The 13501-nt window shown below is 31.6% G+C and overlaps 1 protein-coding gene across 1 annotated transcript; it reads left to right on the plus strand.

Annotated features, from left to right (window-relative positions):
• The first annotated feature begins 670 nt into the window (after positions 1 to 670).
• LOC133303442 (homeobox protein SBH1-like) lies at positions 671 to 5086 on the plus strand. Its single transcript, XM_061503352.1, has 4 exons — positions 671 to 1084; positions 1420 to 1669; positions 4436 to 4680; positions 4883 to 5086. The coding sequence occupies exons 1-4, from the start codon at positions 677 to 679 to the stop codon at positions 5084 to 5086; spliced, it is 1107 nt and encodes a 368-aa protein (XP_061359336.1). The 5' UTR covers positions 671 to 676.
• The last annotated feature ends 8415 nt before the right edge of the window (positions 5087 to 13501 follow it).

Raw genomic sequence — 13501 nt, forward strand, 5'->3', positions numbered from 1 at the left:
CTCCAACCATCGTCGTCAGTATTGGTAGGTGACTTGTTGGCTATTCCTCGATTTGATCGTTCCTCCCTCCTTATCTCGCCCAAGAAAAAAAATTTGCGCCCTTTCTTTCTCTCTCCTAATTTTCTTTGCCAGTAATGGCAGTGCAATAAAAGAGGTGGAGAGTTTTCATTGGGAAGGTAACAAAAAAAAAAAAAAAAAAGCCTTTGTCTGCATCAGTGGCTTAAGCCCTATTTACAGGAACCAACCCACTATCCTCTCTTCTACAACTCGAGTTTATCGCGCTCTTTCTATGCCCGGCGTGCGCTTGGCTGATTCTTCCCCTTTCTCTCTCACTCCTCATTCTCACTAAGTGCATATAGAGAGAGAGAGAGAGTTAATTAATGCTCAAATGGGTTCAAAAAAATATTAACATCCATTTTCCCAAGGTAATTTGTGCAGGCTTTGTCAGGCTAACCATAAGGGGGAAAAACCTCTCTTCGACTCGTTGTAACTGACCACAACTATAGCCACCACTTTTTTAGATTTTCTGTAAAAAGCCTGAAACTTAAAAAGCATAAAATCCGGGAGAGCCCTGAAGACACAACCATCTTCTGAGCTAAAAAATAGAGACAGAGATAAGAGAAGGGTACTTAGTCTTCTTCATGAATTAAGCCTAGAGGGGAGTGGTGAAGAGGCAATGGAGGGTAATTCTAATGGCACTTCAAGTGTGATGGCTTTTGGAGAGAACAGTAATGGGATTTGTCCAATGATGATGATGATGCCTTTAATGACTTCTCATCATCCAATAAATCCTAATCACAATAATCCTAATGTAGATACGAACGGTCTTTTTCTTCCCATGCCTTGCACTACTAATAATCACCACCCTAACCGCGATAGTAGTGGCAGCTCCTCAATCATGCTCCACAATAACCACAACACCAACAACACTGAGTTAGGGTATTTCATGCAGATCGACCCCAACAACAACAACAACAACAACACCAACGGTGGAAGCTCATCTTCTTCTTCCACTGTCAAGACCAAGATCATGGCCCATCCTCACTATCACCGTCTCTTGACTGCTTACGTCAATTGTCAAAAGGTGAGGAAGAAAAATAAATCTCCATCTTGACTGAACTTTTGATATCCCATTATTTTTTAGACTACCATTGATTGAAAATGATACTTAATAAATTACTTTAACTTCTACACCCTCTTTCGTTGGCAAGTTCGGATCTAAGTTTGTGTGACATCAGTACCAAAAACTGTTAGTAATATATTATTATTATTATGAAAATCCTACTTGTGACAAATTATTATACAGTAAGAAACTGAGAAGTAAAAGAAAAAAAACCCTTCTAAGAAGGAATGATATAGTTCTTCCAAGCTTGCTTCATGATATAGACTTTCTCATAATTTTGTTCATGCACGTTGCAGGTTGGAGCTCCGCCTGAAGTGGTGGCAAGGTTAGAAGAAGCATGTGCATCTGCAGGGACAATGGCGGGTGAACCAGCTGGGAAAGCCTTCATCGGTGAGGATCCTGCGCTGGATCAGTTCATGGAGGCTTACTGTGAGATGCTGATCAAGTACGAGCAAGAGCTCTCGAAACCTTTCAAGGAAGCCATGCTCTTCCTTCAAAGGATCGAGTGCCAGTTCAAATCTCTTGCAATTTCTTCTTCGGACTTTGGTGATGACCTTTTTCATTTTGCTTTCTCTTCTCCTACTTTCGTTTTGATTTCATACTTATTCTATATTTATTACTTGGGTGTTTCATGTCAGATTAACTGCATATCCATGCATGTCTGTGTTTCAAGTATGTAGGTTCTGGTAAGATTGTAAAAGAATGCATGCGAGTGTTTGTCTACTTTTTCTTTTCAACTTTTTAATTATTTTTCGTAACTTTTAGTTTATTTTTTCATTCTGAATGAGTTTTATTTTGGTTGTATTTTATTTGTATAAGAAATCAAGTTTCAAATACTAGCATGCATGTGGGTACATCTTGCTCAAAACGTGTGTTTTTTCTGTCAAAATGTAGATATATGGCATGGTACCTATCTGCATCACTCTCATCTCGGTGTTAGTGCATTGAATAAACCTTCTGTAGGCATCCTATTAATTCTCCACTTCCTTCCTGCCCTGATGATATTGACATAATTTCTACTGTTTTTGGAAATACAAGTCTTTGCCAAGTAACTTATCTATGTATTTCCCCAGTTGATGTTTAATGCTGCACTCTCCGCTGTTGCTTGTTTTTGCATCTTAACTTCTACTTGAAGTGAATCCAACCATAGAGGAACTGGCAACTGGAATGTGAATTTAGGTTTCGTAAGAGTTTAGGGTTTCTTCAAACCAGTAATCAAGAGTTTTTAATTGCCAGGTAGTTGGTTATTTTGTCTGGTTGGAAATGTCAAATTCTAAAATGCAGACAAAGGAGTTGCTGTTAAGAGGCCCTTTGGGGCAGGTACAGCTGTTATTCAGGAAACAAACTATGAAAATGTATAAATTATATTAAATTTATGGATGAGCAAATTTTTCATTGTATTTTACCTAATCTAAAATGATTAGTTTTATCCGCCAAAAAAATTTAAATGAGTAGGTTTTCTTTTTCATTATCATTTTGATATATAATTCAATAACTGATTCTTTTAAATTAACTTTTTATGTTGATAAATTTGTTTTTTTTTACTTGGGTAGTCTTATTAGTTTCCTCAAGGTTGGTTGTGCAACCAATTCACTGTATAATTATAACTATCATTTTATAATTACAGAACTAGTGTATCTATGCGTGTTGTCATTATTCTGCATGTGTTTGTGTGTGCAGGTGCAGATGCATTTTGCCATGCTTACTACTTACTAGTATTGTGTCATTGATGTTATGATGCTATATATTTGCATGTTTACAACAGGAAATGGATGGTCACTCATATCTACATTTGCATGCATGGTGCTATTTGCTGATTGAAAGTAACAATTGAATGTGACAACTATCACTATGTGTCAAACTTTACTGCTAGACTGTTAATGACTGCAATAAAAAAAAGTAGGAAGTTTATCACATGGTGCCTTTGGATATAAACATAACCCAGCTTATTCAAGCTTCCAACTATGTATGAGCCAAAATAAGTAGTGTTCTTCCGTTAACAGATTTTCTTGTTCTTGGTCCTCCAGCTAGTTTAGTAGTTCAACAAAAGTTTGTGTTAATTATGGGAAAATGTTCCTCCGTATGTGTTGTACAATATGTACTTTGCCCTTTGAAATTTAACAAAATTATTTCTCAATAAAGGGAATTATTCTTTGATAGAGGGTACCTTGCTTAGCAATTCTTTTTTCTAGGTATTTTAGCAATTATGCATGTTTAATGGTATTAAATTATTATATATATGATTAATGTTTGTTTTTATTAATTTCTTTACGGTTTCAACTAATGTTGAAATTCTTCTATAACCAATGGTAATCCCTTTTTTTACTGCTTTGGTTCCTCTACGAACGTACTGATTTAATGATTGCATGAAGATTGTTATATGTGATTTCATTATAAACTGGGGGAGCTATCCCAAGGTCTAGATGGAGCCATTATATTTGTTAAGAATAGGGCTCTATATATGGACAACGGATTCATTTCGTATACTGCAATTGAATTGTCACTTTGGTTAAGCAATTGTTTCCTAATTATTGCAAGTCGTACTTCTAGTCATCTTTCATCTAATCATGCACCCCATTGCAATCAAAATTAGCCTAAACAGGAGTATGAGGTAATGGTTTGGTATATGTAAACATTTATCCTTGTTTCCATTCAATCTTCTCCGGGCACCATGCCCTCGGGGTACGGTCCGTTTGGGCTAGCCCCTCATTGTAACAGTACGTGCACTAAGCTTCGCAATCGGAGAAAGGACGAGACTAATCCCCCAACCGAAGATTTTTGGCTTATCCTCTAGCCCCCAAAGATTTTCCAAGAAACTGTTTGAGGCAGGGTTTGATCCCTGCACCGAGCAATCCCTTGGGAGCTCAGCTGCCAGCTGCCAAATGAGCTACCCTCGGGGGTTTTATCCTTGTTTAATTAAGTTGAAATAGTGGTGACACTAATTGTTTGCTGTGGAGAGTTATTACATCTACATTTATTCTAACTAATCATTCTTGATGGAGAAATGAAATGTGAAGATGAAACAGTAATTTGTCCAATGGCTTTTTCTGGCGTTCTTCTGCTCACTCTGGACTGGCATACTTACTTTTGCATTTGATATATAAATTAAGAGTCGCATATTTTTTTTTTTTTTGTATTTGGAATTTATTATTTTGTAGTCTACATTTTACTTTCCACATCACAAATTTACACCTTTAATTTCTGAGCAATCGAAAAATAACCCCCTTGTTCTTTGTTTTTAATTTGTGGTGTATATATATAATTGATGCGTGAAATATAGTGCTTAACATAATTGATTGATATGATAATCAGCTGGTAATGAAGATACTGATAGGAATGGATCATATGAAGAAGGTGTTGATCTTCAGAAAAACATAATAGATCCTCAGGCAGAGGACCAGGAATTGAAGGGTCAACTTTTACGCAAGTACAGTGGATACCTAGGCAGTTTGAAGCAGGAATTCATGAAGAAGAGAAAAAAAGGAAAGCTGCCTAAAGAAGCAAGGCAACAATTACTTGAATGGTGGAGCAGACATTACAAATGGCCTTACCCATCTGTATGTTGCATGATCCTTTTCCCATTATTTTTGCTACCTTGTTAAATTTATATGATGAGGTGATTAATTACCATTGGTAATATATTAATAACAAAGAACCAATTTTTTTTTATTTTTTTTTTTGTTTGACAATAAAATGTTGCAGCTTTTAAATTTGAAGGTTTTAATTATATGCACTTTTTTTAAAAAAAATGCATTACAGGAATCACAGAAGCTGGCTCTTGCAGAGTCAACAGGTCTGGATCAGAAGCAAATTAACAACTGGTTTATTAATCAAAGGAAACGGCACTGGAAGCCTTCAGAGGATATGCAATTTGTGGTGGTGGATCCCAGCCATCCACATTATTATATGAACAATGTTCTGGGAAATCCTTTTCCCATGGATTTCTCCCACACAATGATCTGACGATATATTACAGTGCTTGTGTTCTGAAAAATTATGTATTGTATCACAGTGCTAGGCATGCTTAAACACAGAAAAAGCATGTTACTTTAATTAGTTATAGCGATATTTACGCACAAAAAGTATCTTATAAACATCATTACAATTATTTACGTACTTTTTCTCTTTCTCTTCTCTACATCTATGGCTCATTTTAAATGGGAATCGAATACTTTGTAATTTAAAAAATAAAATAAAATAAAATTGAAGGGGAAGCAATTAATTTTTTTCTAGGTAGTAATCAATGAATTACTTTTTCGTAAAAGAAATTATTTTTTATGTTCGACCTGTTTATGTATTTTTTAATAAAAAATGCGTATAAAGCTGTGATAACTAGATAATTTTTAAGAAAATAAAAAAATCTAAATATTTTTCTTAAAAAATAAAAGTATATAATAATATTTTAAAAAAAATATTTATTCTTTTAAATGACACAATTTATATCATTTCACTCTTACAAAGAGATGAGATTTATATCTTTATATTTTTTTTGTTCACTTTTTTTTTCTTACTTAAAATGACACAATTTATATTTTTTAAAATAATACACATTTTTCCCTAATTTTTTTGAAAAGTTCGCAAAAAATGGACAAACATATTTTTGTAGAAAATTTATCTAAACGCTGTGACAAAATTCGCTTGGGAATCATCATAATGTTCTTTTTTTTTTTTGGTAAGCCAATCATCATACTATTCTAATTATTCTTTGAACTTACCAAAAAGCATTAAAAAGGTACAGCTATTGATCGTTATGGTTGTAAGATAAACTTCCAATAAAATTCGAATCACATTTTTAGACAAGGAATAATCTGTTTTTAAATTTTTTTTATAAATTTTTGCGAATTACATTTTATATTCTTGCAAATATATAGTGTAACCTAGTATACTTTATGTAGTATATAATATAATTTTGTAATAAAAAATTTATACATATAAATCTTACATTCTTAGATATGATTCCAACACATTTGATTGTGTAGATTTTAGTACAATTATTTTTTTTGAAAAAATAATGTTAAAAGGATTATTTTTTTCAAAAAATAGTATTAAAAAATAATTTACATTTGAAAATGCTATTTTAAAACTAAGTTTAGAAAATTTAGTTTTGTTCGAATATTAAAGTATAATAACTTTTCAAATGTAAATATCAGTACATTTTAAAAAAAAATTGCAGCATCACAAACTTCTAAGAAATACCTTCTTTTTATTTTATTTTATTTCAAACGTAGTTTTATATTAATAAACTTGTACAATTACACAAATTCAATAATATATTTTCCTTCTTTTTTTCAAGTTAGATATATATAAAATCATTACTTTATCTCACTCAATAGTTTAAGTTTTTGGGTTAAATTGATTTTTTACATGTATTAAAACTTCGTGTCTTGGATTCAATTCTTTTTGCCCTCAATTTCCTTTGTGAAATTTCTTAGCTCAGGTAGGTTGGGTCTGATGCATCTTTCATCTTTTAAGCCCAATGAGCTCTCGTGTGAGGGGGTGTACAAGAGAAATATAAAGTCATTAATATAATCTCACCCAACAGTTTAAGTTTTTGGGTTGAATTAATTCTTTTTTATTTCTTTTCGATAAATAAGTTGAATTGATTCTTTATATATACATGTGTGTAAATTAGTGTGTTTATAAGTTATTATTTAGGATTTAATGTTCAAAGAAATTTGATCATTGGCAAATGTTAATTAAAATGACAGATATTATTTGATCGATGAATCAATTAAAGAGGAAAAGAATTTTCTTTTACACGTGGAAGATTAATTAAAGAATAAGAATATTTCTTTACAAATAGAAGGAGCAAATGGGACCAAAGGATCTTGGATTCGTGTTTCTGTAAAAAAAATCTTCTTTGGGAGAGCTAATCCTATCATAACGTAGATGTTTTCGGCTCAAACAAAATTGTCTCTCACATATATGAAATTTATACAAAATAAAATAAACGGATGGGATAAAATGTGAAGAACACTTACGGCCATATGATACAAAATGAAAATACATGTTATTATAAAAAAAATATGAAGAAAATGATCTCACTTGTAAGAATAAGAATTGATACAGTGAAAAATAAATTATTTGATTTAAAATAATTAAATTCACTTAGTTTGATATAAAAATTAAGGATTTAATGTTTCTAAAGTGAATGTAGATAAGTTATCTACATTCGCTCCTAAAAAGACGTCGTTTTGGGTTGAAAAATTAAAAATTATAATGAAAAAACTATTATAATCCTATAATAAATTATAATTACAAAAATACCTTGATTTTCGCCTCAAAATGACGTCGTTTTGGACTCAATGTAGATAAGTTATCTACATTGACCGTAAAAAAAGCGAACCCAAAAATTAATTCTCATAATTAAAACTCGGTACAAAAAATAATATTTAAATCGATTTGCAACTCAATTTTCTTATTTGAAATACATTAATCAATAAGTGAACTGATTATATATTAATAATCTAAATTATTAAAGGAAAATTATCAATTCCAGTAATTAACCTTAAACATAATTAAATTTGAGTACACTATTATTTTTTAGAGGAAGATTATATTTATAACCTCTTACAATCATATCTTAACACCGTTGATTTCCGCCAATCAACGGTTATGATTTTCGCAAATTAAACTCATTACTTAATTATTAATTCACAATAAATGATAACTGTTGATTGACGGAAATCAATAGTGTTAAGATATGGTTGTAAGAGGTTGTAAAAAAAAATGTTATTAGTATAACCTTTCTCTAATTTTTTATACAACTAAGATAAAAAGATTCTTATATCAAACCAATTTATATTTTTTAACTTTCCATCAAATCAATTTTGAAAATATTTGATTCCAAACATATAGGATCATTTCCTGCTTGATGGGTAACCCCACTATAACCTTTTGCTTTGGGTCCCAATTTTTGTTCTTTGCAAATTTTATAATAACCTATTAATTATATCAAAAATCAAAAGTATGTAAAAGTTAATATAGTTAATACATTTTTTTGTAATATATTCTCTCTGGTACCATAATTAGTCTTAAACACAAAAAGCGTAGGATACACTGACAACGACTTATTTCTTTTTCTGAAATGGACAAATTCTCTCAAGTTCTAATTAAAATTATTTAGCAAATCTCTATTTTTCTCACTTCTCATAGTCGTTATTAATTTTTAATTGTATAATTGTTTGTCTCATTTTCTAGTAATTAAATCAATGGTTGTTGTATTTATTGGGCACTAGCATTTAATTCCCCCCCCCCCCCCTAATAAAACTAATTTATTTTTTAATTTTACAATATCAACTTCTTATTTTTTTTTTCTTATATCCCATAGTCGATACAACAATAATTCTCTTTAAAATATTTTAAATTCTTATAAAAGGTCAACGCGCGAAGTCCCTTAATATATTAAATGAAATGTAGGGTTAAAAATAGATTAGACTAGGTTTTGCCTTGATTTGTTTTACAATGTATTGGCTTGAGCTTAACCTTTTAGTTGTAAAATGTATTTTTTTTAAAAGAAAAAAAAATATTAACTTGGCCTTTTTGTGAAAATATAAAAGTTTGGCCAGATTCAAAAATCTATTTAAAGGTTTTAATTTTATGAAGGTTTCAAATAGGGGTGTAAATGAGCTGGGCTGGGCTGGGCTTTGGCCATCCTGGCCCAAGCCTACGTCAAAAATATTTTGGCCTATCTGGCCTACTAAAGGCTTTATTTGTAGGCCAAGCCCGGCCCATTTTCGAAAATAAGAAAGCCTGACATGGCCTACAGGCCTTGTAGGCCTCCCACTATATATACTAAGCAAAAAAAATAATTGTATATAGCAAAGATAGTTCCATTCATGCATGCACTAGTACTTCTCATAAGAAAAAATGACAAACAAGAAAGAGTCAATATAATACCTCAGCTCTAGAATGTATATCATAGAGGAATAGAGTCAAAGAAATGGGAAAAATAAGAAAAATACAATTATTGGATGTTGAAATAAAGTCTACAAGAGAATGTCATTCTTCTAAAATTATTTAAACCACCATCAAGACAAGGGAAAGAAGAGTATTATTGAAAGATCTTCATCAGTAACATCATAATCCAGCAAGGTACCCATTGCTCCATGGTATTAAGCTGCAACAACATGTAAAATTTGGAGACATTAGACAAGTTTTCCTTTCATAAAATAAAATAGTACAAAAAGTAAGAGATATTGATATTTGGTACTTTGTATCTTTGTCACATAAAATAAATATTATTTTATTATTTTATTTTAATAAATTAAATAGGCCAGCCTACAAGGCTGTAGGCCGGGCTTGACAGAATTGGCCTATGGCCTATTTATTAAAAAAACTTTTTTATAAGCCTAAGCCTACTCTACTTTTCTGAAAGGCCGGGCCTAGGCTGGGCTCAATGTAGGCCGGGCCGTAGGCTGGGCTGGGCCAGCCTGGCCCATTTACACCCCTAGTTTCAAATAAGCTAAGAAACTACTTAAAGGTTTAAGTTTTTACTAATTAAATTGGCAAATTTTTTAATACAATTGCTATATTTTGTATATTTAAAGTTACTATGTTATATTAACCTATTATTAATAAATTATATAAATATTGTAAATTCTTAATTGTATATCCAAATGATAAATACATAACAATAATAAATTAATTTATAGGATTCAGATAGGGTGGGTGTCCCATTTTCACTCCTAGTGAAATGAGTATGTCAGCAATTGAAAAATATTTATTAAAAGAAATTTATTATAAAAATTAATTAAAATCCTTAAAAAAGAAAATATAATGTTATAATTAACAAATGAAAAATAAGTCATTTGATACTTATGTTGTAGAGCAACAAATGTCTTTGAGACCCAGTAGCCTTGCGGGTTTTACTCATCTTTTAGTTCTCAATTCTCATCTTTTTTTCTTGGTTTCCTAAAATTTCCCTCGTTCTCCACTTATTTTACACATTTTTGCTTTTCTCATTTTCTTATACCTCTGCTTGTTTAAAAAAAAGAAGAAGAGAAACGGTGTACTGAGAAGTAAGAGTGTAAATGAGTCAGTCGGTCTAATAGGAGTTTACGGCTCGGCCTACATCAAATCAGACTTAGCGGCATATTACTTATAGTAAAATAGAACAGACTCAGACTAAAAAAAAAGTTTATTTAAAAAATAGACCATAAGCTTTCTTTTACATGCTGAGTGATGTGCCTCTGGCATATGTGGTTTTCCAAGTTAAAAATGATAAGTATTAAGTCATAAAAGAGCAGTTTATATACATATTTGTTTATTATGTTGACTTTTCTATTTCAATGATATTTCTCACCTAATTGTTATGTTTATATAGGGAGAAAGAAGGAGAATACAAAATTTTAAAAGATTGTTGGCGCGAATCCGTGCGAGTGGTGGTGCTGAGCTGCACCAGTCCCTCTTGGGCCATTTTTCAGAGTAGTGGCGCGATACTGCGCCAGTTTGCTAGGCCATTTTCCAGAACTTTGGTGCGATCTTGTGCCATAGTGGCGCGATCCCGCGTGAGTTTGCGGGAAAAACATGACCGGTGTTTTTTAGGGTAATTTTGGAAGAAGCGCGAAGAGTAATATAAAAAGGATTCTGAAAAGACAGAAAGGGGGATCAATTATCGGAGAACCGTGCTTCAGAGAAAGAGTTCTTGCGAGGAAATCTTGTTCATCCTTTCTTCTTCCATCTTCTATTTACAGTTTATGTTGAATTTTTGTATGTTAGCTATGACAATGGTTGGCTAGTACTCTTTATTGTAGTTAGGGTCACAAACCCTATGTGAACCCTTGTTACAACGGATTGATTTATAATTACTCTTTTATATATTTATATTTATCTCTACTCTGTGCGTAATTTCTATCTTCTTTGTTAGAATTGATCAATCTAATAGTTGATGATAGTTTGAGGGTAAGAACCATAGATAGGAATATTGAGGTTTTTGATCTTGAAAGGGAGTAGGATAACAATTTATATGCGTGCTAGGAATAGACATATATATTATTGCAGATGTTTAATTTACCGTGCTCTTTGCTTAATTCCATGAGAAACCTTGCAAGGAATTGAAGGTTAGCTATTTAATATTTTTAGATGATAAATTATCTGAATATGTATTTAGATGAGTATTGTAAGTCAATCCAGAGTAAAAAGCGGGATCATATGGTGAGTGCACTCTAGCTACAATGCTTTCTTATATTTTTTTAAAATCCATCTCTGTTTTATTTTTCAGAATAAAAAGCTAAAAATACGTCTTTACCTTTAGTGCTTATTTTTACTCAAATCCACAACATTTTTCCAACTATTGAATTTCTTTTCGTCTTAAAGGGAACAACTATTTGATATTCGATCACAATCCCTGTGGAAATGATATTCTTCTTATCATTGTATTACTTGTTCGATTGGTATACTTGCCAATACGCATCACTGAGCCTGTAAATGTACAGGTCAGCGTATAATATATTATTTATTTTAAATAAAATAAATAAATTTTTATGTTAATAATTTTAAATAATAAAATAATATTATTTTAATTATTGAATGACTATGGGGGAAGGATATACTTACCACCAAAAAAGTTTACCACCTTTATAAGCAACCTAATCTCTGTTGATTTCCGTCAATCTAATGGTTATAATTTATTGGATCACATTTATTAGTTATTTATTAATTTCCAATAAATTCAGTAAATTATAACCGTTAAATTTACGAAAATCAACGGAATTAGGTTGGTTGTAAAGGTGGTAAACTTTCTTGGTGGTAAGTATATCCTGCGCCATGACTATAATATTAGGGTTAAACAAACTTAAAACAAGACTTTTATTTTTTAAATATAAGTCAGACCATAATCATAATTTAGGCCTATACAGACTAACAGATCAGGTCAGACCTAAAATATTTTATAGTATATTTAAACTAAAGTCTAACCCGACCCAGTTTATTTATACCTCAATTGAGAAGTATGTAGCATGTTTGGTGTTCAAAAATATTATAGTCAACCAGCCCGGCACAGTTGGTAGATAGCTGAGTTAAGCATGATGACAGGGAGTTCGATCTCTGATCGTGTGTATAAAAAAGACTTTGTTGGGAGAGACCAAGGTAGTCAAAATCGGGATTTTACCTAAAATCAGAAAGGGAATAAAAAATCGTAAATCGTAAAATCGTAACACAAATCGTAGATTTTACCTGCACTCTAAAATTAAATTTTTTTTATACATATGCTTATGTATAAAAAAAATTAAGAAAAAATAGGCTACCTGCCACCATCCTTATACATTTGCATACAATTGTCACACTCTAAGGGTCTAAGCTAATAAATCATTCAAGTTATTATCATCGAAGACATTCTGTTCCACGTGATCTTCAACTACATCATTCAAAATTGTCTTCATCTAAACTTTTATCATGAGATAAAGTTCCTTAATTTTTCACAATCCATTCATCTACGGATGAAACATCAGCAATGTTATATTCAACAATTTGTCTAACTTGCTTAACATCATTCCAATAGTTAAAATCGGGATTTAAATCTAAAAATCGGGACTTAGGTGTCTAAATCGGGATTTTATATTGAAAATGATTTTAAGTGAAATCTAAATCGTTTTAGCAAAAATAAATCGTTAAAATCGGAATTTTCAGATTTAAATCCAGATTTTAACTACCATGGGAGAGACTATACCCTTGATCGCGTGATTTCTCCGTCTCAAGGGAATTAGTCTTTGACTTTTGGCTAGGGATACCTTTGAAATAATTTCCAAAAAAAAATTAAAAATATCATAGTCAATACGTTAACTCGTTGAAAAATCATGAAATTTAATTGCTTTTCTCTTGAGTTTGACAGAAAGCAAATGAGTTTTAATTGTTCATAGTTATGAGAATGAGCAAGGTCGGTAAGCTAGTAAGATTGCCGCGTCAGTTTTTTTTCTTTCTTTTGAAAAGTAAAATATCACAAAAAAGTATTATTTATTATTATTATTATTTTTATTTTTTAGTTTTATCAATTAAAGTCACCGTATTTGAGCGGAAAATAATCAAACCGTTCACAATTGAACCGACTACGCAACTTGGGTCTCCTCCTTTTACGACTACGGTTTTGTGTCAGCTTGTTAGTATGGGGTGGGGATTGCGAGTTTAACGTGAGATGACATGCATTTTGTTGATGCAATTGACGTATAAAAGGTATAATAATCAATACTCCATCGTGACCTTGAACGGGAGTTGCTAGTAACGTTTGGACTAACATGCTAAATTTGCTTACAATGCCAAATTGGAATTTTTTTTCACGTTAACAGTGAGGTTATCTCTGCTTTTACATCATTTATAAAAATCATCACCATCAACTCAAAACCAAAGTTAAAACGCATGCCTGGTTGTACCTTTGTCGCAAGC

This window comes from Gastrolobium bilobum, unplaced genomic scaffold (genome assembly GCF_033153095.1).
Source record: "Gastrolobium bilobum isolate Gb01-03AN ecotype WA unplaced genomic scaffold, APGP_CSIRO_Gbil_v1 utg8714, whole genome shotgun sequence".
Lineage (NCBI taxonomy): Eukaryota > Viridiplantae > Streptophyta > Magnoliopsida > Fabales > Fabaceae > Gastrolobium > Gastrolobium bilobum.

Coding starts and splice junctions, on each gene's coding strand:
- LOC133303442 (XM_061503352.1), top strand. CDS start 677: ATGGAGGGTAATTCTAATGGCACTTCAAGTGTGATGGCTTTTGGAGAG. Junction 1,670..4,435: donor AATTTCTTCTTCGGACTTTG/GTGATGACCTTT, acceptor TATGATAATCAG/CTGGTAATGAAGATACTGAT. Junction 4,681..4,882: donor ACAAATGGCCTTACCCATCT/GTATGTTGCATG, acceptor AATGCATTACAG/GAATCACAGAAGCTGGCTCT.